Source organism: Cibotium barometz, chromosome 28 (assembly GCF_041138505.1).
Source record: "Cibotium barometz isolate CiBa-2024 chromosome 28, ASM4113850v1, whole genome shotgun sequence".
NCBI classification, from domain to species: Eukaryota; Viridiplantae; Streptophyta; class Polypodiopsida; order Cyatheales; family Cibotiaceae; genus Cibotium; species Cibotium barometz.
This window is the reverse complement of record NC_141073.1, coordinates 29,097,581-29,124,177: the sequence shown is the minus strand read 5'-3', so window position 1 is coordinate 29,124,177 and position 26,597 is coordinate 29,097,581. Positions and strand designations below refer to the sequence as shown.

Below are 26,597 nucleotides of genomic sequence, written 5' to 3'. Positions count from 1 at the left end.
ATTCCAGACAGTGAAACTGAAAAAAGGAAGGCTTTTCAAAGAATCGAAGGCATCAATCCACTCCCACTCTCCTGGATCCCACTGAAGATATCTGATAGGACTACCACCATATAACCACAAACACTAAGAGCCATGAGTCACTATCTGAGGAGAAGGGTCAATGAACCATTGCTTCCCCGAACGACCAACAATCCTCACTGGACTAAGCCTAGTATCTCGGATGATCTCCTCCATACTACATCTCCTCAATCTCCCTCCAGGCATGATAGAGTAAATGATGCAATCTGTAGCCTCCTACCTCGAAAAAACTCCTAGCCAATTCGGATGATAGTCTCCGTGAAAGGTCCCAGAAAGCCACTCATGCGGAATAGCTGCATCAATCTGATCAAAACGAATGCGAGAGCCCCTAAGATGTTGAATGGATGCAGCTCTCCGATCCTCCGAAAGACTCTTAAAGGTCTTCCAAGTAAGAACTGTGTATGCACATCTCTCCCATCTTGACCACTGCATATAATGATATGCACCAAGTGGCCGACCAGCCTCATCCCTAACGAGCTCGTTGCACATAATAGATTGTCGATCAGCCTCATCCAAAGACCTAGGAAGCCTTTGTCGCAAAAAAGATCTCATGTATCTCCATGCTCTGACAATGGCTGCAATAAGAGGGGAAGATGGTGCCGTGATATCAGCCTCTCTGAACAAAAAACGTGTGCTCGGCATCCAGTCTCTCCCGACCCTGGGTGTACATCCGGAAATCTGAGACAAGAAAAAATCCTTCCAAGGCTCAGTGCCTGGTAAGAAACCTCTGACCACAAGTTTGCAAAGCAACACCCTGCACTGAACTTCCGGATCGATAATATTCAAGCCCCCCCCCCTCGTTTGGGCTGAATAACTGTGAGCCAAGCTACCCTGACACGAGTGTCTGCTGAGGTGCCATCCAAACCCGACCAGAGAAAATTGTGGATCAATCTCCGCAATTGGCCAATGCACGCACGAGAGAAGCACCAACAAGAGGCAATAAACCAAGCTGAGTCAAGCAATACCTGATTAGCCACCAAACCTCTGCAAGCTAAATCTAATCTTCTGGAGCTCCAATGGAGGAGCTTCTTCCGGATACTCATAGGTACCAGAGCAAGCTGTTTTACAAGAGAAGTATCAATCCCAACTTGGCATCCCAAATATCTAGCAGTGCATCCTCTGCTGATCCAAGTAAAACCAAGCTCTGCACCCCAAGCAACTCTCGGTGAATCACTAACCCAAAAACCAACAGATTTGTGCCAATCCTCTAGTGCTACCCGGAAGGAACATAAGCATATATGTGAAGCCTCCAAAAACATTGTTGTGTCATCAGCTAACTCAGAGTCAACCAATTCATGGCCTCTGCAACTATGATATATAATAATGGGGCTAAGGGACAGCCCTGCCGTACTGAGCGAAAAATCTAAAACCGCTCTCCTCTATCACCGCGCAAGCGAGCACTCTATTGTGGGCATCACGATACATGCATGAAACTCCCTTGCTCCATCTCTGAGAGAAGCCCATATGGCTAAGAGTACCCTCAAGGAAGTCCCAATCCACTCTATCATAGGCCTTCTTAGAATCCAAGAGAAGAATGGCTAAAGGGCTGTTTGCTCGCTTTAGCCCATTCGACGGCCTCCCAAAACGAGAAAATGTTACAAAGATGCTCCTGCCGTGTAAGAATCCATTCTGAGTATCATGAATGACATCTTGCAAAATCGGTTGCAATCTGATGCTCACTGCCTTAGCAAGAAACTTATAGGTCTACACTGGCCAATCAATGTCTTATCCCCACTCTTAGGAATAAGATAAATAAGCCCCTCATTGAGAGAAGAAGGCATAGAACCTGTGTCCCACATCTCCTGCAGAGCCGATGTGATCTCAGCCCCAATCTCATCCCAAAAAGTAATGAAAAGAACAGGGGAGAGGCCATCCTCCCCTAGACACTTACCATGAGGTAAGGCATGAAGAGCATGACTGAACTCTTGCATAGAGAAAGGGGCATCCGGAGCGGCACACATCTCCTCAGTGATCAAATGTGACAATGCATTCCAAACCTTCCTCTATGCCCTTTGTCTCAAATGGATGAAGAGGTTTGATTGGGGATTTCTTAACATAACTATCTTCTCTCTTCTTCTTGCGACAATCAAGCTGAATGTGACGATAATGACAAGTAAGCTTCTTGTAAGAGGGATTGTTGGCAGATTTTTGGTCACCTTTCTTGCTCATGGAAACCTTGGACTACCATTTGCTTTTACCCTTAGCCTGAAGAAGGGTCTCGAAAGTACTCTACCTGGTCTTCTTTCTCATGGCCCTATCCTGAAGCATGCCAACAATGGCATGTAGATTAGGAAAAGAAGGAAGAACTAATATAGTATCACGGAAAGCAGAGAAAGTTTTGGGAAATTTGACGAGTAGCCGATTGACAAAATCCTCATCTGGTAGCTTTGCTCCCCAAAGAGTCCAACTATTTCTGAATGGTTATGGACTCCATAACAGAATCCATGATGTTAGCAGTATCAATGATCTTCAGGTAGGAGAAGTAATTCTCCAAGACAACCTTTTAAGCAGAGTTCACGGTGATACCTCCTCTGGATGGTGAAACTATTTGGCTCTCCTAGCTCTATTTCACATGATGAAACCCATGCCCGGGCACTAGACAAGTGGAAGAAGACATGGGGACAGGGTCCATAAGATTTGATTAAGAAAAAGCACCATTCTTGGTATAAAAGCAAGAAAAAGCAAAAAAGTCAAACAAGGTTGACCGCGAGCCAAGGGCACCATTAGAAAGAGGAGACTGAGCCGGACCAAAAAGCTAAAAGCCACTTTTTCAAAAAGTAGCTCCAGGGCCAAAAAGCAAGGCCCTGAAGCTAGAAAAGCAAAACAAGAACTTTTGACTAAAGTTGAGTTATATTTTACTATTAAAAAGACCAAAAGCAAAGTAAAAGGCAAAAACAAAGAAAAAGCATCACTTTTTGGCAAAAAGCAAGGGTTCCCCAAGTATAAAAGAAGCATAAGCCTCTCTTGAGCATCAAGTTAAAGAAGAACCTCTTCATCGCGTTGCCATCTTTGTTGAAGTGTGGAGATCATCTTCTCCATCATCATTTACTTGATCATGAACCAAATCATGGAGTTTTTCATCACTCCCCGCTCGTTCAAAGTGCCTCCATCAACTGTTGTGCCACATCATCACTTTTCCGTACAAATTGTACGGATCCATACGGACTGAAAACTTCAAAAACCCTAAAAATTTCAGAAACCCTAAAAGGTGCTTTTTGGAGATTTTTATCACCCGAAAACCATTAAAACACGTTTTATATCAGTTTTCTTTCCAGAAAGAGCTTTTCCATGGTTTTCTTCATCGACAAGGCTATAGGAGTTGTGGAGACTACTCATGGAATGAGCGAGTGATTCTTCGACTTGGATATTATCTAGACTTGGATCTGGATCTGGATCTGGATCTGGACTTGGATTTGATCTAGTCTTGGATCTGGATCTAGATCTGGATCTGGATCTAGATCTGGAACTTGGAACTTGGAACTTGGACTTGGAATTTGGAGCTGGATTCATTGGATGTGAATTTGGATATTGGATCTGGTACTAGCCCGGTGAGAGATACTTGTGGGTCATCCCCGTGGTGTGCTCGGCATCAGAGATCTCGTGCCTCGACATCGACTTGGATATCCTACATCGGCATATCTGTTTGTTTTATATTCATAGATTGTATTGATCTTGGCCAACATGCCCATGGATTGTTCCTGAATAAATTCTTGAAAGGGAGCGGGACCTGTTCCCTGCTCAGTGTGGTGTATCGTGCAAGATCCCTATTCCCTTCTCTCTCTCCTCTCTCTATATATCTTTATCTCTTGGACACATGGTTGAGTCTGTCACTGCATGCCCCGTTGGGCTTACAGTGGTATCAGAGCATGATTTCTCTTGAAGAAACTTTCTTGGGTCGATAGAACCATGGCAAGAATAGAGGGATACAAAGGGCCTAATGAAGGGAACAACTATGAGGCCAATACGGGACTTCAAGATGGGAACCAGGGTCATCGATCCATTACTCACGAGACCACGGCCATGGCATCAAAAGAGTACCATGACTTTCAACAGTTCAAACAGTTTCTCCAAGATGATTGGAGAGACAAGAAGGAAAAGGACCACATAAGGGCTCGAATGTTTGAAGATTTCATCAAGGATCGAGCCACCGAAGCAGAAAGAGTTGAAGGTGCTAAAGCTTGTCCTCGAGCCAAAGGAGTCACCATTGTAGAAGGATCTAGAGCTACCCGCTCTATTTATCATGGAGGAGACAAGGAAGCTACTCCTAGGCCTACTCTCTCAGATGTAGTTTCCTCAAGACAGGTAAGGGAGAGGATGGCAAAAGAAGCCAAAGAGATCATAAGATCATCAGATTGACATTATACCAAGAAGTTCAACGAATGGTTTGCAATGGTGCTAAGCTCATTGCATGTTTCGACAAATAAAGCCATGGAATCTTTGTGAACCAAAGCTAAAATAGAACCCTTTCAGAAGCATTGAGACTTTATGCTAGCAAAGGACTGGTGTTGGTTATTCTAGACCTTTTTGTGGTTGAACATGATGAGATTGCATTGGAGCAGTCTTGAACCAAGCAGGCCATGTTGTGGCCTATGAATGTCAAAGACAACAAAGTAGCAGATGCGCTATTACAAAGACCCATCACTTATGCAGTTTCTATGGGTTACCATATGGATTTCATTTTGATGAAGGACCCTTATGCTACCAAAGAGGATTTCAAAGATGTTTTGGAACAGATTGCAGATTAGAGATTTGGTGACTTTTTATGTCATCAAGTAGGGTTTTCTTATGATGCAAACCCAGGTTATGTGTGACACAAGGGATTGAGGCCAAGATAATGGAAGAGTGCCATGCTCCTTCCTACATGGGACATAGAGACGCCTTGACTACACTTCAAGCTTTGGAGAGCTACTTCTATTGCCCTACTATGAGAAAGGACATTGAACTTTGTGATTCAAGGATGTTTGGTTTGTTAGAAGGTCAAGTTTGATCGACAAACATCAACAAGATTATTGGACCCAGTGAATGTTCTATGGGAGAGTATTGCCATGGATTTTATCTTTGGATTGCCAAAGTCAGGGAATGATGGTATATGGACCAATGATGCATACATGTTTGTTGACTAGCTTGTATCTAGTTTTTGTAGAAGGTAAGTATGCATTTATTATATCTAACACATGTGACAGGCCATGCAGATGTACCATCAAGACAAAGAAAAGGCATAGAGATGTTGCCAGAAGAACAGAAGGCACCACATATATGGGAAAGACCAGATGCACAAGCTCACCAGATGGAGCTAATACCTTGAAACATACGGTTGTACATGATGTACTTGGAACACATGTATATACATGAAACATATGGATGTGCTTGGAATACTTGCAATTCGCAATTGAGGACAACTGCGATATAAGAGGGAGGGAATATAACTATTTGGCCCTCCTAGCTCTATTTCACATGATGAAACCCATGCCTAGACACTAGACAGGTGGAAGAAGACATGGGGACATGGCCCATAAGATATGATTAAGAAAAAGCACCATTCTTGATCAAAAAACGAGAAAAAACAAAAAGTCAAACAGGGTTGACCGCAAGCCAAGCAAGGGCACTATTAGAAAGAGGACACTGAGCCGGACCAAAAAGCTAAAAGCCACTTTTTCAAAAAGCAAGTCCGGGGCCAAAAAACAAGGTCTTGAAGCTAGAAAAGCAAAACAAGAACTTTTGACTAAAGTTGAGTTATATTTTACTATTAAAAACAAGTTTTATATCAGTTTTCTTGCCAGAAAGAGCTTTTCCATGGTTTTCTTCATCGACAAAGCTAAAGGAAATGTGGAGACTACTCATGGGATGAGCGAGTGGATTTGATCTAGACTTGGATCTGGATCTGGAACTTGGACTTGGATTTGGAACTTGGAACTTAGACTTGGACTTGGAAGTTGGACTCGGAATTTGGATCTGGATTCATTGGACTTCGATTCATTGGATGTGAATTTGGATATTGAATCTGGTACTAGCACGGTGAGAGATACTTGTGGGTCATCCCCGTGGTGTGCTTGACATCAGAGATCTCGTGCCTCAACATCAGCATCGACATCGACTTGGATATCCTACATCGGCATATCTGTTTGTTTTGGATTCATTGATTGTATTGATCCTAGCTAGCGTGCTGTGGATTGTTTCTTAATAAATTCCTGAAAGAAGGCGAGACCTATTTCCTACTCAGTGTGGTGTGTTGTGCAAGATCCCCTTCTCTCTCCCCCCTCTCTCTCTATATCTTTATCTCTTGGACATGTGGTTGACTCTGTCACAAGGTGGTTCCAAACGTAGTGAACGATACGTACAGTACGTTTGTAAACGTGCTGAAAAGATTCCAAACGTAGTGAACGTTGCCCCTCGATATATATACTTATAAACTTTTGAAATATGAAGTTTGAAGATTCATCAATAAACATTAAAGCACTTACTAATACTATACAACCTTTAATTTCAATTTTGCACAACTTACAAGTCACAGTGACAATGGCAAATGCAAATATCAATAAAATAATTAAACAATGAACATAAATGAAAGTGAGATGGATCATGGATAAATGATAAATCTGAAATCAAATAAAATAATTAAACAATGAACATAAATGAAAGTGAGATGGATCATGGATAAATGATAAATCTGAAATCATAAGATTGTAGACATATGTCATACAATGATACATGAATGATGATTCCTAGAGACTAGTCACCAAAAAAAAAACTAGTAACTATAAACTATAGTAGCATCTAGCTACTCATCTAAACTAGATGAGGACTCTGAAGAAACATCTCCATCCGTCAACATGTTGCCATCCGAGTCATAGTCAGGCTCTTTGACCACCGGCACTGCAGGAATGGTGTCACTCGTATCTATGGGCCCCTCATCTAAGGGATCATCATCATCATGTGCGCTGCTGAGCTATCTGAGCACGGCCTCGTCCTCGACCTCGCCCACCACGACGGCACCGACCACCTGGACTGCTAGTAGAAGCTCCATGAGCATCAACATCTAGAATACTCATAGCTCGTGATCGAGCACGTGTAACCCTCCGATCTATGCTCTCAAGCTCTCTATGGAGCTCTCGGTATATCTCCTCCTACTCGTCTCGCAACCGCTCCTCCTGAAGCTGAGCCTACGCATCAGTAGTATGAGCGAGGAGTCTATCGAAGATAAAGGGATCCACCTGCCACATGTGACATGGCACATAACACGTATCAAGAGTCAATACTCATGAGTCATGACTCATGAGGTTACACATGAAGTTTATTATTTAATAATAAACATTTCAAGTTGGCAAGTAATTTACCTCCTTCACACCAGTGGCTGTCTTGAGTGTGCGCAAAAGATGGAAGTTGGATCAACAAAACACCAACCTCTCTAACTGCTGAGTACTCAAGCGATTACGGATCTTGGTGTGCACAAGAGAGTATGCACTCCAATTCAGTTCGCATGCACCAACAGAGTAACTCTGCACATGCCACATAGCACTGGCAAATGTAAAAAGACAAGATTACACATTGGGTGCATTATACAAACTAAGAACTTTAAAGTTACAAACCTGAGATAGCAGTCTAAAGGCCACTTTCTCGACAGTTTTGGCCAGGTATCCATGGATGTCCCACCACGTCAGTGGTTTCGCCTACCCTTGAACTGCTGAGGCACTCAACTTGCCAAAGGCAACTCCCACCCAATTGCGGTAGACGACCAACTCCTCATCGAAGGTCACCATGTCATCGTAGCTAAGCACTTGAGACACATAAGCATCCTTAAGCAAATTGAGTTGCGTGTCTGTCTGGAGCTCGACCTTGTTGAACATCGGATGGAGTAATGCTACAATCCCATCAATAGGACGACGCATGAAAGTCCATCGCGAGTCAACAATGGCAATCACCTCGCCATGTCTGACATTCCAAATTTCAAATTAGATATCCAATAGTAAGTACATCATATAACCAAAATTTCAACACGTACCATAAATCATATTACATAATAGATATTAGATATACCTGGTAGGAGTGATAGTCGACGAGGTGACTAATGACACCATCTCTCTCATCCAATGAAAATGATGATAGAGGAGCCCCAATGTAGAGCCCTCCATGTCACTGAATCGGATGAAGATATACATGGGCTTGAGGAGCTTTGCTAAGCCCTCAATATCAAACCAAAAGGACTCATCCAACACTTTGCGTTGGATGTATCGAGTGGGCTCGCTAGTCGAATCACGCATCTCCCTCCATGCCGTTGATACCACTAAGGCTCCAAGTGCATCTTGTACCTCATAAAGCCTACTAAGCACAAGATACATATAGGCAAATCGGGTCTTGGATGGCCGCACCATGTCCAAGTGTAAGTGGGATCGGAAGATAGATAATGCCTAGTGTTTCTTCCTGAAGAAGGTAGTGATGCGTACGGCCTCATCTACAACCGGCTTCACCCATCGAAGCTTCCCTATGTCCTCCATCATGAGGTCCCAGTAGTGTGCAACACATGGAGTCCACACAATGGATGGGAACTCTGCCTCAATCATCTCTCCCATGCTCTTGCAGTTGGACACATTGTCCGTAATGACCTGCACCACATTCTCGGGGCCAATATCAATAATAGCCCGCCTAATGTGCTGGAAGATGAATGTTGCAGTGATCCTCTCCCTTGCCTTGCCTGCATCCACTGCATGCAAGAAATATGTGCCCATGCAACTAGAAACAAGGATGTTGATGATATGTCTTCTCCACACATCACTCCATCCATCTGAAATGATACTACAACCATGCTTCTTCCAAGATGATCTTATTTGCTCTAGTGCATTCTCTATGCGCTGTTTCTCATCCTCTAGCATGGTTGTCCACATCTTCTGGTAGTCTAATCCAGTCCAGTTCTCACATGGACCTACATCAGAGACGGCTTTAATTATTCTCTTCCACTGATCTGTGCGGAGGACATTGAAAAAGATATTGCACTAAATGAGAGTGCGCTCTATCTCTATCTCTACCTTCCATTGCCTCTCCTTCATCCATGAGGATTGGTTCAATGTACCATTTAGAGTGGTCTGATGGTGTCGTCCTGCACTACCACCTACTGCAATATTCTCCACATGAGACTGTCCATCATCTACTCTAGCCCTCTTTCGGCTAGAACCTGAACCTGTGGATAGCCCTTCCACTGAGCCTAACTGTGACATCTGTCCACCCACATATGAACATGCTGGCCCCTCAACAGCTGATGGGCCCATATGCGCAAGTGTATCTAGCTGCTCATCCTCAATGATGACTCTACTATCCCTACCAAGCTGTGATCCGATGAAGATCCGTGGGTTCTCCCGCCGAATCTCATCAACCGCCTACTGTGGTGCATTTGCACATGGTCCAATGCCACCTCCCATACCTTGGCCAACATGATAAATAACAAGAGTGGATGTGCTAGTAAATATTCCTCCACAATATTTGCACTTCCACACACGCGTGCTGGAGCAACCGACACCTGGGGTGTTGGGTGTGCCTTGAATGATGGTGTGCCTTGCCCATAGGGAACTCGGTGCACGAGGCATCTATGGCATATGCACAAAAAGCAATCAAGAAAATGGAGAAATGTCAAGACGAGTCACGACTGCAGAGTTTTAAAATATATTTCAAAATTCAAGCACAATACAAATAAAAATTCAGCCTGTGTGTAAGGGTCCAAGGAGCTGCAGCAGGGAGAGCCTTGTGGGAGAGAGAGAGAGAGAGAGAGAGAGAGAGAGAGAGAGAGAGAGAAATGAAATGAAATGTTATATTAATGTCTTCAAAAGGCCAAAGTGACCTATGAGACCAAAGTTACAACCATGTGACATCTGATACACTGTCTGGAAAAGAAAAGAAAGAACTGAAGGTAAGTATCTAGCCCTACAATACATCAGTAGGGAGCATCCAGAAGCAGCAACTAGGGAGAGTGGGAAGCTAATGCGACTAGTCAAAATGGGGTACATGAGTACATGGACACATGAATACATGAATATGGGGGAGTACAAAAGTGACAGTGAGTACAACAGTATATGGCTGGAGTCGTAATCATCCTAGGAGCTCTAGCATTGGTCTCTGCCGGATGGCTTGGATATCTGCCCTAGTGAGATGCCTGGTCGGATGAGCCCAATGCCTCGCAATGATGCTCTGAATCCTCCGGTGTAGGCACCGTCTCCGATCTAAGGATCCGCGAGCCCTCGAACGTCTGGATCTGCCCAACTGGATAGTTCTCTCAACTAGAGTCCCACGGGGTGCCCACTGCTGGGCTGTGGCTGTGTCCCCTCCCGGGTAGTCCCTCTGAAGAAGTCAGTGATCTGTCTCTGTGTGGACTCCCTGCGAGTCGGGCGTCTGCTCCTCATAATGGACTCTCTGAGCCAGTATCCGTAGCGGCGAGTCCTCCAACCTCCTCCCTGCTCGAAGAAAATGAAACATCGGTGTCCATCACCTCCAGGTGTACAAAAGCTGGAGTCTTCACGGTTGCTGCTGAGGATTCTGCACCCTTGTCGATGCTCTGCTTGGGACACTGCCTCCAATAGTGGCCTTTCTCGCCACAATCATTACAGGTCCTCTCCGCCTTCAGTTTCTCACGGTCTGAGTCGGACATCTTCTCAGAAGACTCCTCCAATGAAGCCTTCCCTTTGCCCTTGTTGTTACGGCCTTTCGACCGTTGGCCAGTTAAGGCCTCCGAACCTCCGCCCTATGGAGGGTTCGAGAATCTTTCCTCCTGGTCCAAGACCATGGGCACAAGCTCCTCCCAGGTAATGGTGCTGAGCCTGCCACCACTGGTAATCAAAGAAGAGTAGAAAGCTGAGTACTAAGAAGGCAAATGCGACAGCAATGTGATGGCTATATCCTCTGATGATATCTCCTTCCCTACCTAAAGAACTTCCTGCTGAAGAGCCTGCAGCTTGTTAATGTGCTCCTGCATCGTCGATGACTTTGCAAGATTCATAACCCACATCTGTACTTCCAAGGAAATCCTCTTCATGGGTGATACCCTGTTATAAAGAGAAGCCAAATGGTGCCATATACCTCTGGCCAGTGTCATATGCTTTATATAATTGATTACCTGCGGTGTGCAGTTGAGGAAGATGAATGAACGGCGGACCCTGCCATTGACACGATCCCACAACTGTGCTTGTGCCTCGCGGTCCTTCCGCATCGAGGGTAACTCCCCTTCCTCTACCTCCGGCTGTGGAACCCCAACAACAATGAAATCAGCAAGGTCATAAGACTCTAGAACAGATTCCATCATTACCTTCCAAATGCCGTAGTTATTCCCGTCCAAGTGACGGTCCATTGGGAACATGGGGAGTGTCGGGATCTTCACATGCTTCTCAGCCATCTCAAGTAAATCTGCCATTGCAGGGATGTAACTGAAAAGGGTGGTGGGTGGGAAAAAAAAGAACTTAAACCTACAAGTGGCTGTCCAGCAAATCAGCCCGCCTTCCTCTTGCTTCTCCTCTTCCCAAAACAGTCCACCAATCAGCAACACAACAATCCCCCTCTTGCTCACACAATTCCCAAGATCTATCAAGAGCCTAGAGCTCTGATACCATGTCAGAATATGCAACGGAGATGATGACAAAAGCTGAGAACACAAGAGCAAGTGCACTACAGAAAAATACAGCAATGGAGAGGGAGAGAGAGAGGCATGTAACTCTGCTATATACACAAGATAAAATCCCGAAACAAGATACAAAGAAGTGGGGGGCCATGGGGCCATTTTATATGGCCCCATATGTGGGGTCGACCTGTAGAAGGGGCAGCCGACAGCCTGTGTAGACACCCGACCAGCCCCAGCTCCAGTCGGCCAGCCCCAGATGGACAGCCCTCACACGTGTGGAGTCGGCCAGCAGGTGGACCACGTCAGCCAGCAACAAATGTAGCCGACATGCACAGGGCAGCCTCCCACAACAGAAAAATAGGGAAAAAATAGGGAAAAATATGGAGAGTGGGGAAAAATGCGAAAACACCTAATCCGGGCGGGCACACCCACAACAGAGGCCCTGGTGTATATGTATAGACAGGAGATGACTGCTAACAACGGCCACCATAGGACGGGTCCCCTCCTTGTTGAAAAGAGAGACACGTGTGCTACAATCCGCTCTAAGAGTTCCGTCCTCTTCTCTTGGCTTATATCTGGGCAAAACTGCACCCCATGCCCGGACTCATGGAGAGGGTGAGCTCTCACCTTGTTTGCCCCACTTGTTCGTGTGTATGGGCATAACTTGCAGCGCCATTGACGTGAACCTCCCCCGCTTCCAGGTCTCTGGGCATTCACCTCTTCCCACCAAGCCCAACTTGAACCCTTGCCCCCACCACGGGCTGCTAGTGCTCACGAGGAAGAGGCCATTGAACTTTGAAGGCTGATGGCATTGGGCAAGCGTGGATGGAGTTGTGGGCCTGTGGGGCGCGCTCAAGGCTGAAGCCTGAAGAACTTGTGCAGTTACTACACACTACAAAGGAGAGATCGAGAAGCATAGATGGATAAGCAGAGACAAAGGAGAGCAAGTGTGCACAGCAGTGACGGAGGAGAACACAGATAGCTCGCACGACAAGCTTTCTTTTTAACATAAAACTTAAAACGAGGCAAAGCCTTCCAAATATCCCGTTTTTTTTCTTCATGTCCCCAAACAGAGCCATCCAGCCGTCCCACAAAATTAACACATCCCCTGACAGGGGACAGCCGTACACTGGTGAGGGACGGAACATGGGACGTCCCCCCTACTACAGAGGGACGCATCCCTGCGTGAAAGGGAGGCCGGGATAGCGTTCCCTCGTCTCGAAGGCTAGGGACGGGCGTCCCCTCTGACTATGGGACTGGCAGGCCGCTTCTTCTTCTTGTAACTATTTGGCCCTCCTAGCTCTATTTCACATGATGAAACCCATCCCGGACACTAGACAAGTGGAAGAAGATACGAGGACAAGCTATATATATATACCTAGATGAATACAAGCTATTACATTTGATCCATGAGTAAACTAGATGTCAAGACAACATATGAAAAAAGTAAAAGACTAGCTGCCTGGAGATTTGGTCCCTTCACACGAGTGATGCATTACAGATGTTTGGGCCTCTAATTACTAGAGCTATGCCATCACACTCACGCCACAGACAAAACGCCATGATTGGCAAGATACCACTCGGCATCCATCGCTCAATTCTTTGGACCCCACCAAATGGGTGTGACAGATGCTCACCCGAGCGGACCAAGAAATCATGGACGAAACATCTATGCTTGCAAGGAGATTCCCCACACCGCGTACTCGTGGAGTCACCTTGGATCAGGCACAGTGCCTCTAAAAATCTAGATGCCCTCGCCCTCTAAGCTCCACTCCCTCTTTCCATCAGCTCCAAATGCAAGATATAAACCACCGGAGCGGCCCCACCTCGGGTGGTGGACATTACTTCCATGTATACAGTAGTAGAGAAGAATGGCACATAATGAAGACCATTTGTTATACCAAACTCATTATTTACAGGCCATTTTCTTTTGACACTTTTGTTTCCATGCTATGATCTTCAATTTACACGTGGAACCTATGCAATACTTTTTGTTCTCGTAGACCCATTGGATCTTTAGTAGACGTTGATAAAATCAATCTCTCTCTCATATTTGATTCAATTTCTATTCATATTTACGACCAGATAGTATGTAGAGAAGATGCATGAAGAAGACAAAAGGCAATGGGGTTTTCAAGTTTCTTACCTGAAACTACCACCTAACAGGGATCGGAAGAAGGTTGATTTCTGTTGTAATCTGCAAAATAGCTCTCATCAAGATGGATGTGAGGCAAGAAGCCAAGGGTTCTGGTTGAGACCCAAAATCAAGCAGAAAAGAACAGGAGAAAAGATAGTGCTTACAGGTCTCTTGAGATGAGGAAGCTGAGGGACTGCAAACCCTCCTGGCTGCACTGCTGGATCAAGGACTCCCAGCCATGGTCATCCAGAGTTGCAGCGTCTACTGCAGGCTGGTTCCCTTCCTCTTCCACACACTCGCTTCTGATCGTAAGCTCCAGAAGGACAGTAGCGGGAACTTCCACAGCCATGCCAACCTCTTGAAACACGTTCAGTGATGGTATTAGTGGCTACATACTTTGTGATCAAAAGGAATCCGTCCTGCCTATTTTATGGGCATTGTAAGTGTGGGACCATCATGATTCATGACCATCCTTTTTTTTATTTGGGGCCTGTTAATCATTTTGTATGGGGAACTTACCAAATGGCCAACAACAAGCTCTCAAGTGCTTCACCGAGTTGCTCGCTGTCGCACTTCTTTTACACTTGTTGTCACACCAATATTGATCGTTCTCCAATGGGTGGTGCAACTGCTCCTTACAATGGTCAAAGTGGAAATCCTCACATGAAGCTGTGAAGCCGATCGTTATGCAAAGCGTAATTGCTCAAGAAAGAAAGAGAAGAGAAGAAGAGGAAGTAGGAGAGACAAGCTAATTAGAGCAAAGAATGCCCCAAACCCTAATCCTAATCGCATCCACACATGCTAGATTAGAGTTGCAAAAGAGAGTAAAAAGAACGCTAAACTCTATTGCATGAATGAGGAGCATGATTACAAACATGAGAAATTGGCTCTTATACTTCATAAGCCTTTTCCCACTAGTTTCCCCTGGGAGTAGGTGACCCAAGGTGCCCCCATGACCATATATAGGGCTTTTATAAGTGGTTGGCCTTTCTCATGTTATGGCCACCATGACCATGACGTACATTAACGCGAGAGCATCTTAAGAGTGCTCACAATGTTAATTGATGAGAATTACAATATATAATTACAAAGTGTACGGACGTTGTTAGTGGATGTTGTTAGTGAAGAACAATGTTAATAACTGAAAGTGGTTAATATACTCCCCTTCCTAATGTCGATCACCTTCGTCTTTGCCTTTCCTTATTGTACTCAATATTTGATTTCTTTTGTTTTTCTTTCATTTGCCTTTGCAACTTTTCTATCCTCTATTTAAGGAGTTTGAGTATAGTAGAATACTTTACCAGTATCCCATGGGACGTAAAGGCAAGGAGTTAGTTACATAATTGCTAACAAGAATTAAGCGAGGGGAATGTAAAGGAATGAGGACACAATAATCAACAAAGTGAACTATATGCTCCCTTTAATGATACATGGATTGCCAAAGATAAAGACATTGATTAGCCTTGGCATTGTTGTTGTTAAAGACATGTTGTTGCATCTTCAGCTTGGTGTAAGTTAATGTCTTTTAAATTGCACTCTCTCTTTGTTTCTTTTGCTTATTTTTATACAAGTGGTATGTGCATGCATACTTCTTCTGTCGTTTTATAGCATGTGTGACTCGTTTTGGCTGAAGAGGTCAAACAAGGTTGGGGTCCATTTCTTAAGATGGGCTATCAAGTGACAAAGATCCATTAGTGAAGAAGCAGCTGCCATAAGGAGTGGATTGGCAAGGCCATTAAAGGTGTGGGCTTAACTACTTTTTTGTAATATATCATATTGCAATCAACCTTTGATTGACTTTGCGATATATCATATTGCAATCAACCTTTGGTTTAACTAGCTAGAAAATGCACACATGATGTGTGCCATGATGTCACATGGAGAGTAAGTTGAAGAAGAGGTTGATAAGGGTCGTGTCACTCTTAATGAGGATTTATGCACAAGATTAAAATGCTAACACAAGACATTGATACATTAAGGATTTAGTTAATATAATAGGCCATACTGTTAACTTATCAAGGGTGTAGGTAGCACTCAAGAAAAGCCACCATGCAATGACGTTGCTAGTTGGATGTACTGAGCTTGTTAGGGGAGCAGTCAGGTTTTCCTTGAAGTAGGTGGAACTAAACCTTTTAACTCAATATTATTACATAGTAACTCCAACTCATCTGCTTTCTTCTTTTCTTTACTTTCTTCATGCTCTAGCATTTTCTGCTTCCTTTGAATATTTTGTCTACCTTTCTTGATATTTTTCTATGAAACACGTATATTTTAATTGCATTAGTTGAGCCACTATGCTTGCATGTGTAAGTATTGGGATGTGTTGAGATATCAAGCTAAACTAGCGTAAACATGGATGACATGCCAAGATAAAAGCTTCACACTTATGCCACTATCATGTGAGATTGTGGTTAATATGACATTAGTGGTTTAGAAGCTTTGTGACAACCACTTTGGTTTACTAGAGTTATGGTATAGTTATAGCACTAACTTATATAGTTGGGTTCATACTACAGACAAATCTTATATGTTTTAGTAAGAGAGTAATTTCTCTTATAGTATGTACTCTTATCTTCATGTAATGGTTGCAGAGAAGTGAAAAAGATAGAAGAAAATACATCTCTTATAGTATGTACTCTTATCTTCATGTAATGGTTGCATAGAAGTGAAAAAGATAGAAGAAAATACATCTCTCTTGTGTGCTTGTCTACTCTTGTGTGTGTGTGTGTGTGTGTGTGTGTGTGTGTGTCTGTGTAAAGAAGAAAGCTTGCAAGGAGCTCAAGCTCACCCTCTCCCCCAATTCGGAGTGAAGAGCTCAAGAGGTTGTTCTAAAAAAATAGACATGGAGAAACTTCAAAGACTCAATGCTTATTATGAGAGACAATAGCCCTGTATATACAAGTTTATGGAAAGTAGAAACTCTAAAAAACAACAGAAAACACTTTGCTAAAAACACTTAAGTGGGAAAAAACTTAAAGCCTAAAACCCCACTTTCACACACACTAAATTAAGAACGCACCCATGGAACAATCTAGAGTGCTTTGATTTCAATGCTGCTTTAATCTGTTGGCTTCGTCTTGATCTCCTCTATCATCTTGAGCTTGTTATTTCTTCAACACTACTCCTCAAGCTCAAGATCTTCAAAACACATAGCTTGTACGTCTACTCTTGAAGGTGGCGCCATCCATTGTTACCTTTAAGTCTTTGTTAATCCTATTTTAGATTAACAAGGATGCTCCTCCAACTGAGGACATTAATAAGTGTCATGAAAAGGCACTATAAAAGTTGTACTGAGTTCTACAACCTAAGGCCTTAGTTAGTAAGTTTTGGACACCCAAGTGTGAATAAGGGCCAGTTGTATAAAAGGAAATTCTCATAAAATGAAATGATACAATCCCCCTTTGTGCTAAGAGAACTCTTATACTTTATCTCGAAAGAGAGAGAGAGAGAGTGAGTGAGAGTGTGCTCTAGTACATGTGCTTCTTTCATGCATACATGTGTGTGAGAGAGTGAGAGGTTGATTACCTTGCATTCTTGGTGTGAGCAACTTCGCGGATGACAGCGTGGAGGTGGTGTTCGGAGGAGTGGAGCTTCCAAAGTGAGCTTGGGAGCCTCAAGGGACGCGAGCTCAAAGCATTGGTAAGTACCCAATGATTGTTGTGTCTATCGCTTCTCTCGTTTACGGTTGTGTGGAGTTCCTTCTTGGGAGGCGTGGTAGCCCATAAAAATTTTGGCACCGTTGTCAGGGAAACACCTTTGTTTCTTCCACCCTCTTAGAGCTCCAGCTCCCACTATGCAAGATTCATCATTGCCTTTGCATTTAGAAGGTGCAATGTGAGGAAACTGTGTAGATAAGGTTTGAATGGTAGAGAGGAAATTGCAAAAAATCGTGTGTTGAATGTGTGGGTGAGTACTTGGAAGAGCCTAGAGGAAAGCTACATCGGTTTTTTATTTCAATTTTGATACTTTTGTCATCAATCGTACTACCGTGAGTTGGCAGAGGTGACACCTTGTTTTTTTGTGTTTTTTAAAAATTCACAAAAATTACAGAAATAAAGAGCCATTGGTTGTGTTAGTAACTTGCATTGCATTTCCAATCCTTAGCGCACAACCATTATGGATCAATTGGATAGGGAAATAACACTCCAAAACATCATTCTTGCGACACGATAGTTAAACATGTGAAAGTGCAGAAAACGGTTCATGGCGTGAAGCGCATTTTGCAATTAGCGTCGGGATTACCTTGCTAAAAATAGAGCGCCTTATTCTAACACAACGAAACTAAAGAATTTTACCATGTGAGATAGCAGTGAAGCATTTCACGACGTGAACCATTTTGCATTTTCTATTTCACGACGACGAGAATAATTGTCTGCTACTTCACGGGTTAAGCCTTCACAGCCTAACACTTCATGCCTTAGCAGTTCACGAGTTAAGCTCTCACGGAGGACTGCTAGTTCATAAATTAAGGGTTGTCAGACTAGCTGTAAAAGAGGTATTCTAATTGCACTATTTAGGTCTATCCGACTCAAATTAAAGTAATTCTGAGCTTAAAAAATTGAAACGTGAAACCTCAGTTATCGCAGTGTGAGGAATAGTTCACGACGTCAACCATTGCCTATTACTTCATGGCGTGAATTGCTCTTTGCTACTTCATGACGTGAACCATTCTCTGTAGTTTCACGGATTATAGCTAGTTCATGGTTAAAAGAGACTGTTTGGCAGAAAACCAGTTCAAAACGTTTGAAGTGGTAATATTGCATGTCAAAATACACTCACGTTCCTCCTACGAAAGGAGTGTTGGTTCAGGCCACTCATGCGAGCAGTGTTTCAGCTTGGAGGAATTTGATCTCTATTGATACAAGTAGTGAAGAATCCATGGAAGAAGGGCTATGATTCTCTTGGAGAGGAAGAAAAACCATCTTCCCCTGCTGCAAGATCCAGTGGAATCTTTGATATGGCCAAGGGATTTTTTGGCCTCCAACATGGCATGGAAGATGATGCACAATCTGCAGGCACGTACCCATCAACTTGCATTGGTGGACATGGTCTAAGATTAAAATTAACAACCCAACCTTCTGACTCCAGGCATAGTAACACAGTGAGGATTAGTGGGACGACCCCCAGAGTTAGGAAAGTGCGACTAAAACAAGTAAAGTCTTCTTCCCTACATTGGAGGAAATAGAAACAAACTTGAAGAGAGTTGAGGTAGAGCGACAATTGCAATTATTGAGCTTAAGAAAATAAGAGCTTGATACTCGAAGAATAAGGGCGGAACAAAGGGAATGAAGAATGTAAATCCATTTAGATCACGTGGCAAAGAACCAGAAACATCTAGAAATGCCACTGATAGCATGTGGATGGGCATAACAAAAGGAGCAATACAAACTCTAGAACCCATCAATCACGAATCAAGGAGTGGATGAAGGCCTTGAGATGCAAAACGAGGAGGACAATTTACCGAGGGTATTTGCAAAAGGTGAGGATCGCCTCTATATAAGAGAAGATATACAAGAAATGATCAATGATCCCACATTCTTGCAAGGCATGGAGCTCTTAATCATCCAACAAGGCGGGTTGAAGCCGCTAATAATGAGCTAGGCGATGAGAATGAGCTAGGCTTGGCCGGACCTAGCCATAGACCCTAATTAAATAGAAGAACCAATGTAGGAAGAGGAAGAGGTCTAGGTAGGGGGGGGGGAGTAGCTCCTCTAAGACCAATTGTGGATTCAAATGTAGATCTGAATGCTGTCACAAGGGCATATCTGCTAAATATGGCCATGGAAATGGGCTAAGATATGGTTAGGGAACTAGGCACTGCCTTGGAATCCAAACCATCCCAAATGAAGCCACATATTATTTCCAAATGAAGCCACATATTATTTCCAAGCTTGTGCAAAAGTTCTCAGGCGATGGGGACCCGATCTAGCAGTCAACCTGTGAAACCTGTGGGCCATTGAGTGATGTAACCCTGATCCATGCTTTTTTGCGGACCCTAGAGAGAAAGGCTGACCAATGGTATCAAGCCCTAAAGCCAGAGGATAAAGTCAACTTTACTAGGCTTAAGAATGTGTTTATACCAAGCTTTCCTCGAAGTGGTGACAGATGGACTCCACTGGCTCAGCTTCACAATATCAAGCAGAAAGAAAATGAGTCTGAGATTATGTATCTCAACTCAAGCACTTGAATTCAAGATGCAAGTTAAGGGAGAGGCTAACTGATGATTGGCTTAGCTTCACAATATCAAGCAGAAAGAAAATGAGTCCGAGATTATGTATCTCAACTCAAGCACTTGAATTCAAGATGCAAGTTAAGGGAGAGGCTAACTGATGAATGATGATGAGTTATTGCCTTGCTTTCAGAGAGGAGTCCGATATCATAAAATGCATGATTATCTAGTGTTAGCTCGACCAGCTACTTTAGATATGTGTTGTAAGCTAGCAATAGAATATGAGGACAATATGCTTGAATTGACACAACTCGAAGATGCCAAGGTAGCTTCAGTTGCAGCAAGTCACCAAGAAACAGAAACTCGGAGCAAGCAAGAGAGCTCAGTAGTGCCATACTAGAGAAATTAAAGGTCAGGGATGGGAGAGAAATATCAAGGAATGTTCATCTTTACCCCTGGAGAGATCTGATTTGGTGCTCTATTTGCAAACCAAATCACACAAGCACTGAATGCCCTCACTTAAGGCTAAGGCAGTTACTTTATTGTGCTCATTATGTGAGACCGGGGAACCATGACACTGCCATGTGCTGATATCCGAAGGTCCAACCCTTAGCACAATTGCCAGCACTTAGAGTGCCACTAGCCTTACAAGCACTTAGAGTGCCGCTAGCCTTACAAGCACCACCACCAATGCAAACCACTGCGGCTGCAGCCAAATCAATCCTACTTACCAAGAGGGATGTTCTGAATACAGGACATGTCACCTTTGCTACCACTTGTTCTACCATCATAACCACCCACAGGTGGCAGACGGAACATCTTCAAGACCTATGGGGTTATTGAAAAACGTCAGATTTAAGGTCTTTTCATTACGCTACCATCATACATTTATTGTAATGGACTTTCTATGCCAACCGAATTCATATGACATTATCTTGGGCAGACCTTTCATGAGGGAAGTCGAATTGGTGCATGATTCAAGTGTATGTTCAAAAAGGACTCGCAGATTCTAGAGATTGATCTACAAATGTAGAAGGCACACCCAATGGAAGGTCAATTGTTTGTTGGAAACGATTCGGTCACCATCGAACAAACCACGTTCGTACACGTCTGCAAACTAGTGGAGGAGAATGCACGAGACGAGGAAGAGGCCGCAATGTACACGTCACTTCCGCCCCCGAATTTTAGTGAAAACTGAATGCATGTGCTTGACACTATAGATGTGTTGTCTTCCAGAAGAACCTAGTACGTTGAATCAAGGAACATTCCTACCACCTAAGTACGCATGGTAGATGTGAAACCAAGAGAATAAGAAACAGAGGATGAAGTCTCCAGCAGCATAGACGGTTCTAGATCACAAAGGCCGCAATAGCACCCAATGCCTCAGGAGATGGCATAAACAAAAGAGGTATATCGCTCGATGAAATATCCTATTAACGAAGTAAAACCACGGATGCCCAGTGTGGCTGAGATATCTTGAGATCACTAAGGTATTTGAGGAGTTTTCTAAGAACTGGGGGGAAGAGTTGAATAAGATAACCCTGGAAGGAAAATGAGAGGAGAAGGTGATACCTCAAGAGCCAGAAGCGCCTAAACTCACAAAGGTAGGACGTAGAAAACAAAACAAGGCTCTAGTTGAGGCCGACCACGCGAGGCTAAAAAGGTAATGGATCAGACAAAAGATGAGGAGGATGACAGGCCAGACCTACTCTCAGTGCTTGACCATTTTTTAAGACATACAACATTGACAAATAAAAAATGGTTCAATTAACAGCTAAAAGGGTAAAGGAAGATGGCCAATCCACGTCTTATGACAGTCCAGCTGAAGTTAAGGAGGTTGATCTTGCTGAGCCAAGGGAGGATCCCAAACTTGTCTATATTACTAAGGAATTAACTATAGTTAAAGAACAAGAACTCATTGCTCTCCTCACAGAATTCAAAGATTGCTTTGCTTGGAAATACACTGAAATGAAGAGTGTACCACCCGAGGTGGTCCAACACATGATTCCGATCTTGGACAGATCAATACCATCCAGGCAAAAGCCAAATCATATGAATTCAAAATATGCAACGATTGTAAAGGAGGAAATCGATAAACTCATTGCTGTAGATTTGATCTATGAAATCTAGCACATAGATTGGCTCTCACCAATCATAATCGTGCTAAAAAAGAATGGGAAGTTGAGGGTCTGTGTTGATCTCAAAAAGGTCAATGCAGCCACCAGGAAACACCACTACCCACACTGTCGTACATTGAACATGTATTGGAACGGGTAGCACGCGAAGAAGCTTACAGCTTCTTAGATGGGTTTTTAGTTTATAATTAGGTGTCCATAGCACCAGAAGATCAACACAAAACGGCCTTCAATACGTTGTGGGGAACATATGCTTATAAGGTTATGCCTTTTGGACTCACCAATGCTCCAACAACATTCCAATGATTGATGTGCATCGCCTTCTTCAAGGACTACTTGCAAAAGTGGCTTGAGGTATTCATTGATGATCTATGTGCACACTCCTGTTGGACTGAACATCTATCTTGCTTGAGGAAGGTGTTTGAGCGATGTCGATTATATCCTTAAATCCTTTAAAATGTCAATTCTAGGTTAAACACGGTGTAATCTTAGGGCACATTGTGCCTAAAAATAGTGTTTCCACGGATGAGAGCAAGGTAAAATTGATCTTGGAATTACCCCCACCACCAACCAACTACAAGGGTGTACATAGGTTTATGGGCCACGTTGGGTATTATTGTCGTTTCATCTTATTCTATGCCGAAATTGCCAGACCATTGTACATATAACTCATTGTCTTTGAATGGACTGATGACTGCCAAGAAGCATACGATAAGTTGAAGAAAGCACTGGCAAGTGCACCTATTCTAAGGCCACCCAATTGGGGTATTATATTCCACGTATACATCGGTGCATTGAATTTTGTGATAAGATGCATATTGGTGCAACCCGAGGAATTAAAATTGGGTTATCGAGTTTGCTTTGCAAGTCGTCAAAACTAAATGATGCAGAGATGAACTACACCACTACGAAACACGAGGGGTTGGCCATGGTTAATGCTGTAAAGAAATATCGGCATTACTTACTGGCCAACAAGTTTATATTCTTTGTGGACCATCAAGCCCTATTATATTTGGTGAACAAACCTTGCACCATGGGAAGAATCACATGTTTGTTACTTCTACTCTTGGAATTGGACTTTACGGTTATAGTAAGAAAGGCAACACAACATGTGTTGGCTGACCATATGTCTAGAATTCCAAACGGAGAATTTGCAACAACTGACATTGATGATGATCTCCTTGATGCTTGTGTGTTCAAACTTGACATGTGCTTGAGTGGAGGGAGGAAATTTCAGACTATCTAGCTCAATTTTTTCCATAAGATCGACCTTTGAACAAGGATAAAATGCATTGGTTCATTAAGTTGGCCACACCTTATCAATTGATTGCTAGAGAATTATATAAGCTAGGCAAAGATGATATCTTGAGAAGATGAATTTGGCATGATATTAGAAGAAGCACACTTAGGAAGAGCCAGAGGACATTTCGCAGGAGAATCTACAACTCACAAAGTACTTCAAGCAGGACTATGGTGACCTAAGTTATTTGGGGATGCCATAGAGTTTGTGAAAAGATAAGAGGAATGTCAAAGATTTGCTATTCCACAACAAAAAGACATGATGCCACTCACCCCTCTAATTGTAAGACATCCCTTTGAGAAATGGGAGATTGATTTTGTTGGACCCATTAGTCCAACAACGCATTCGTTCACAAGTCGATCATGGCCACAGATTATTTCACAAAGTGGACAGAGGTGAGGGCCTCTAAACGAGCCGATGCTCAAACCACAACCAAGTTCACAAGTCCGATATGTGATCATGGCCACAGATTATTTCACAAAGTGGACAGAGGTGAGGGCCTCTAAACGAGCCGATGCTCAAACCACAACCAAGTTCTTATACAAACAGATCATTTCTAGATTTGGTTGCCCACTTGAATTACCGGGGTTCACATTACATTAATGAGGTGATTGAACACTTACTTACATGATTCCTTATAGTACATCGCAAATCATCACCTTATGACCCACAAGAAAATGGTTAAGTAGAGAGCACCAACAAGATTCTATGTGCTATTTTGGCGAAAACCTTTGAAGCCAGTTGTTGCAGGGATTTGAAACATAAGCTGATTTGTAGCTCTATGGGCTTATCGTATGTCGTATAAGGTAGAAACAGGGTATACACCCTTCCACCTAGCTTATGGCATTGATGCAGTGAGGCCGATGGAGTTTTAGTTCCAAGTTTGTGAATTGCAGCATAGGAATGACTTATTGAAAATGCACTAGCTGAGAGATTGGTTGATTTGGAAAAACTTGATGAAACCAGGCTAATTGCATCACATGGGCTTGTGGTCGAGAAATTATGAAGAAAACATTGGTTTGACCATAACCTAAAACACAAGGAACTAAAAACGGGAGACCTCGTCCTCCTGTATGGAGTTGGAGGCACCAAGAAAAAGAAACTCAAATACCAAGGGTTAGGAGCTTTCAGAGTGTCTGAGATCACCCCTCAAGGGTCAGTCCGAATTGAAACCATCGAGGGAGTAGAAATGGAAGGTTACATAAATGGGAGCAAACTTAAAAAGTATTACGGACCCCTAATCCAAAACATGCTCGCACGAGCATCTTCTGAAACAAAAGAAGGAGCTAGAAAAAGAAAAATTCCAACAAGCTCTAGAGGAAGCCAAGGCAAAGCAGAGACTTTAGGGAAAAATGCTACATGTGAACATGGCTTCACTTACCTCGCTTGACAAGGAAGACCTAGGCATTGAGCCTGCACGTTTCAATGTAAGAGCTTCTACTAAAAAGAGTCATACTAAAAGAATTGCATCAATTGATATGGGATCAAGTCATAACTTGATCTCCTATGAAACATGGGTAGCTCTAGGCAAACCTCACCTCACCTCGAGGCATTTAATGCACAAGTTCGTAGTGTGCATTTATCAACCACAAAAACTGTGGGATTTTTGAATGTTAATATTTCTATCAGAAATAATCCCTAGGTTGGAAAGGTATTTTTTCATGCCTGTAGGATCCATGGAGGAGCAAATCCCCCCTTCCATTTTCATTTCGTTTCGAGTCTATGTAGTTTATCCAGCTGCCTATCTGGGTTCTTGTATAGCTAGGGTGGCAATCTTACTTCTGGTTTGGCATGCATACCCTGCCCGATAAGTTGAAAGCTCAACGTTCTGTCCTGCAATCAATTAATAGGATCAAACTTCTACCATAATCTAAAACTTAGCAATAATAATTCAATTTCATGGTCATCTCTAATGTAGTCAATAGTTATTTCTTACTATTAAGGGAGAAGGTCTATGGTTGGATAAATACCTTTGGCTGCTAATCTTCTCGAAAGCACAGTCGTAGCATCTAGGTGTGCAAATGTTGTAGCGGGGGCTGGGTAAGTTGGATCAACCGCGTAGGTATGTAAACAGCTTGAATGGAAGTTACTGATCCGTAATTCTTTCCTGTAGAGACCCAAAGAGATGATTCTAAGAAGATCTTGGATTTGCGGTAGTAATTGTCACATCCAATGGGATGAATTGGCAGTGCAACTCAATGATGGCAAGGAAACCATCACTGTGCCATTATGGAGTGCATTAAATAAAGGAAAGTTGGCAATGACATTTGACATGGAGTCGCCAGTACCAAAAAAGTAGAGGCCATAACAGAGAAAGCGTTCACGTCACAACCTCATCTCCATATAAGAGAACCACAAGCAAAGTAGCAAAATTACCCCCAGTACATCAACAGTGGATTCCCAAAAACTAGCTTTGAGCCCAAGGGTATCATGATACAGACAAGTCCACATGGGAATCCAACCAAAAAAGCCATGCTACAAGCATGGGCCAAGAAGGCACCCCAAGGACAGAAAAACACATTCCAAGCAATATTGCACCCAATTTAACATTCAAAAGTGATGGGTCTGTAAGGAATTATTTGTAGCACAGGGATACTATCAAGGGAGTGCAACAGTATGGATACCAAAGACCCACCCAAAACCCTATGCTGTGAGCACCTTTAGGATAATAGAAGAGACCAAGGACAAACAAAACCAATCCACTGCTAAATAAAGTGATAAAGAAGAACCAACATTGGTCTGGCAAAAGAAAGTTTTTCAATCAGGTAAACAGGGGAGTGCGACACCACCAATGTCGTCCACCAAGGAGAATGAGCTTACCCAAATTATGGACTAGGGTAAATAAGACGTGCACTCACATGCACAAGAAACATAATAGGTTCACCAGAATTCAATGGATGCACTCCTCAGCTAGATGGAGGAAAAATCCAAGGCTCTCACTCTGAACTGGAGCGGTTGTAACAACAAATACCAACAGGTTCCAAAGTACCCCATTGGTTTACGTGGCCATAAACGAAGAAGGATCATAAAGGTACCCATCCCCAAGCAAGTGGGTACAAGGTAAAAGAGTATGCTTTTCATGCTGTGAGACATGTTCATTCGTTTCATGTGCACTATTATCCTTCTCTGAATGCATAATATGTGGCCTTGACTGTTTGAGCATACAGGAAGCCATAGGGTATCAA

The 26,597-nt window shown here is 43.2% G+C and overlaps 1 protein-coding gene across 21 annotated transcripts in view; it reads right to left on the bottom strand.

The window, feature by feature from the left end:
* The window catches only part of LOC147622718 (BTB/POZ domain-containing protein FBL11-like), a 188,453-nt gene extending 174,124 nt beyond the window's left edge, over window positions 1-14,329 (bottom strand). For 19 of the 21 annotated variants that reach the window (XR_015269489.1, XR_015269491.1, XR_015269487.1 and 16 more), the window contains exons 1-2: window positions 13,973-14,329; window positions 13,818-13,868 (exon numbers count right to left, since the gene is read on the bottom strand). Coding sequence is in view for 14 of the 21 variants with exons in the window: in XM_086822333.1 (XP_086678459.1) it covers window positions 13,818-13,868; window positions 13,973-14,157 (236 nt within the window). In the remaining 7 variants the exon portion in view is untranslated. The remainder of the gene's footprint in view (window positions 1-13,817; window positions 13,869-13,972) is intronic. The other 2 variants (XM_086822341.1, XM_086822343.1) reach the window with 1 other exon arrangement.
* Window positions 14,330-26,597: the final 12,268 nt, after the last annotated feature.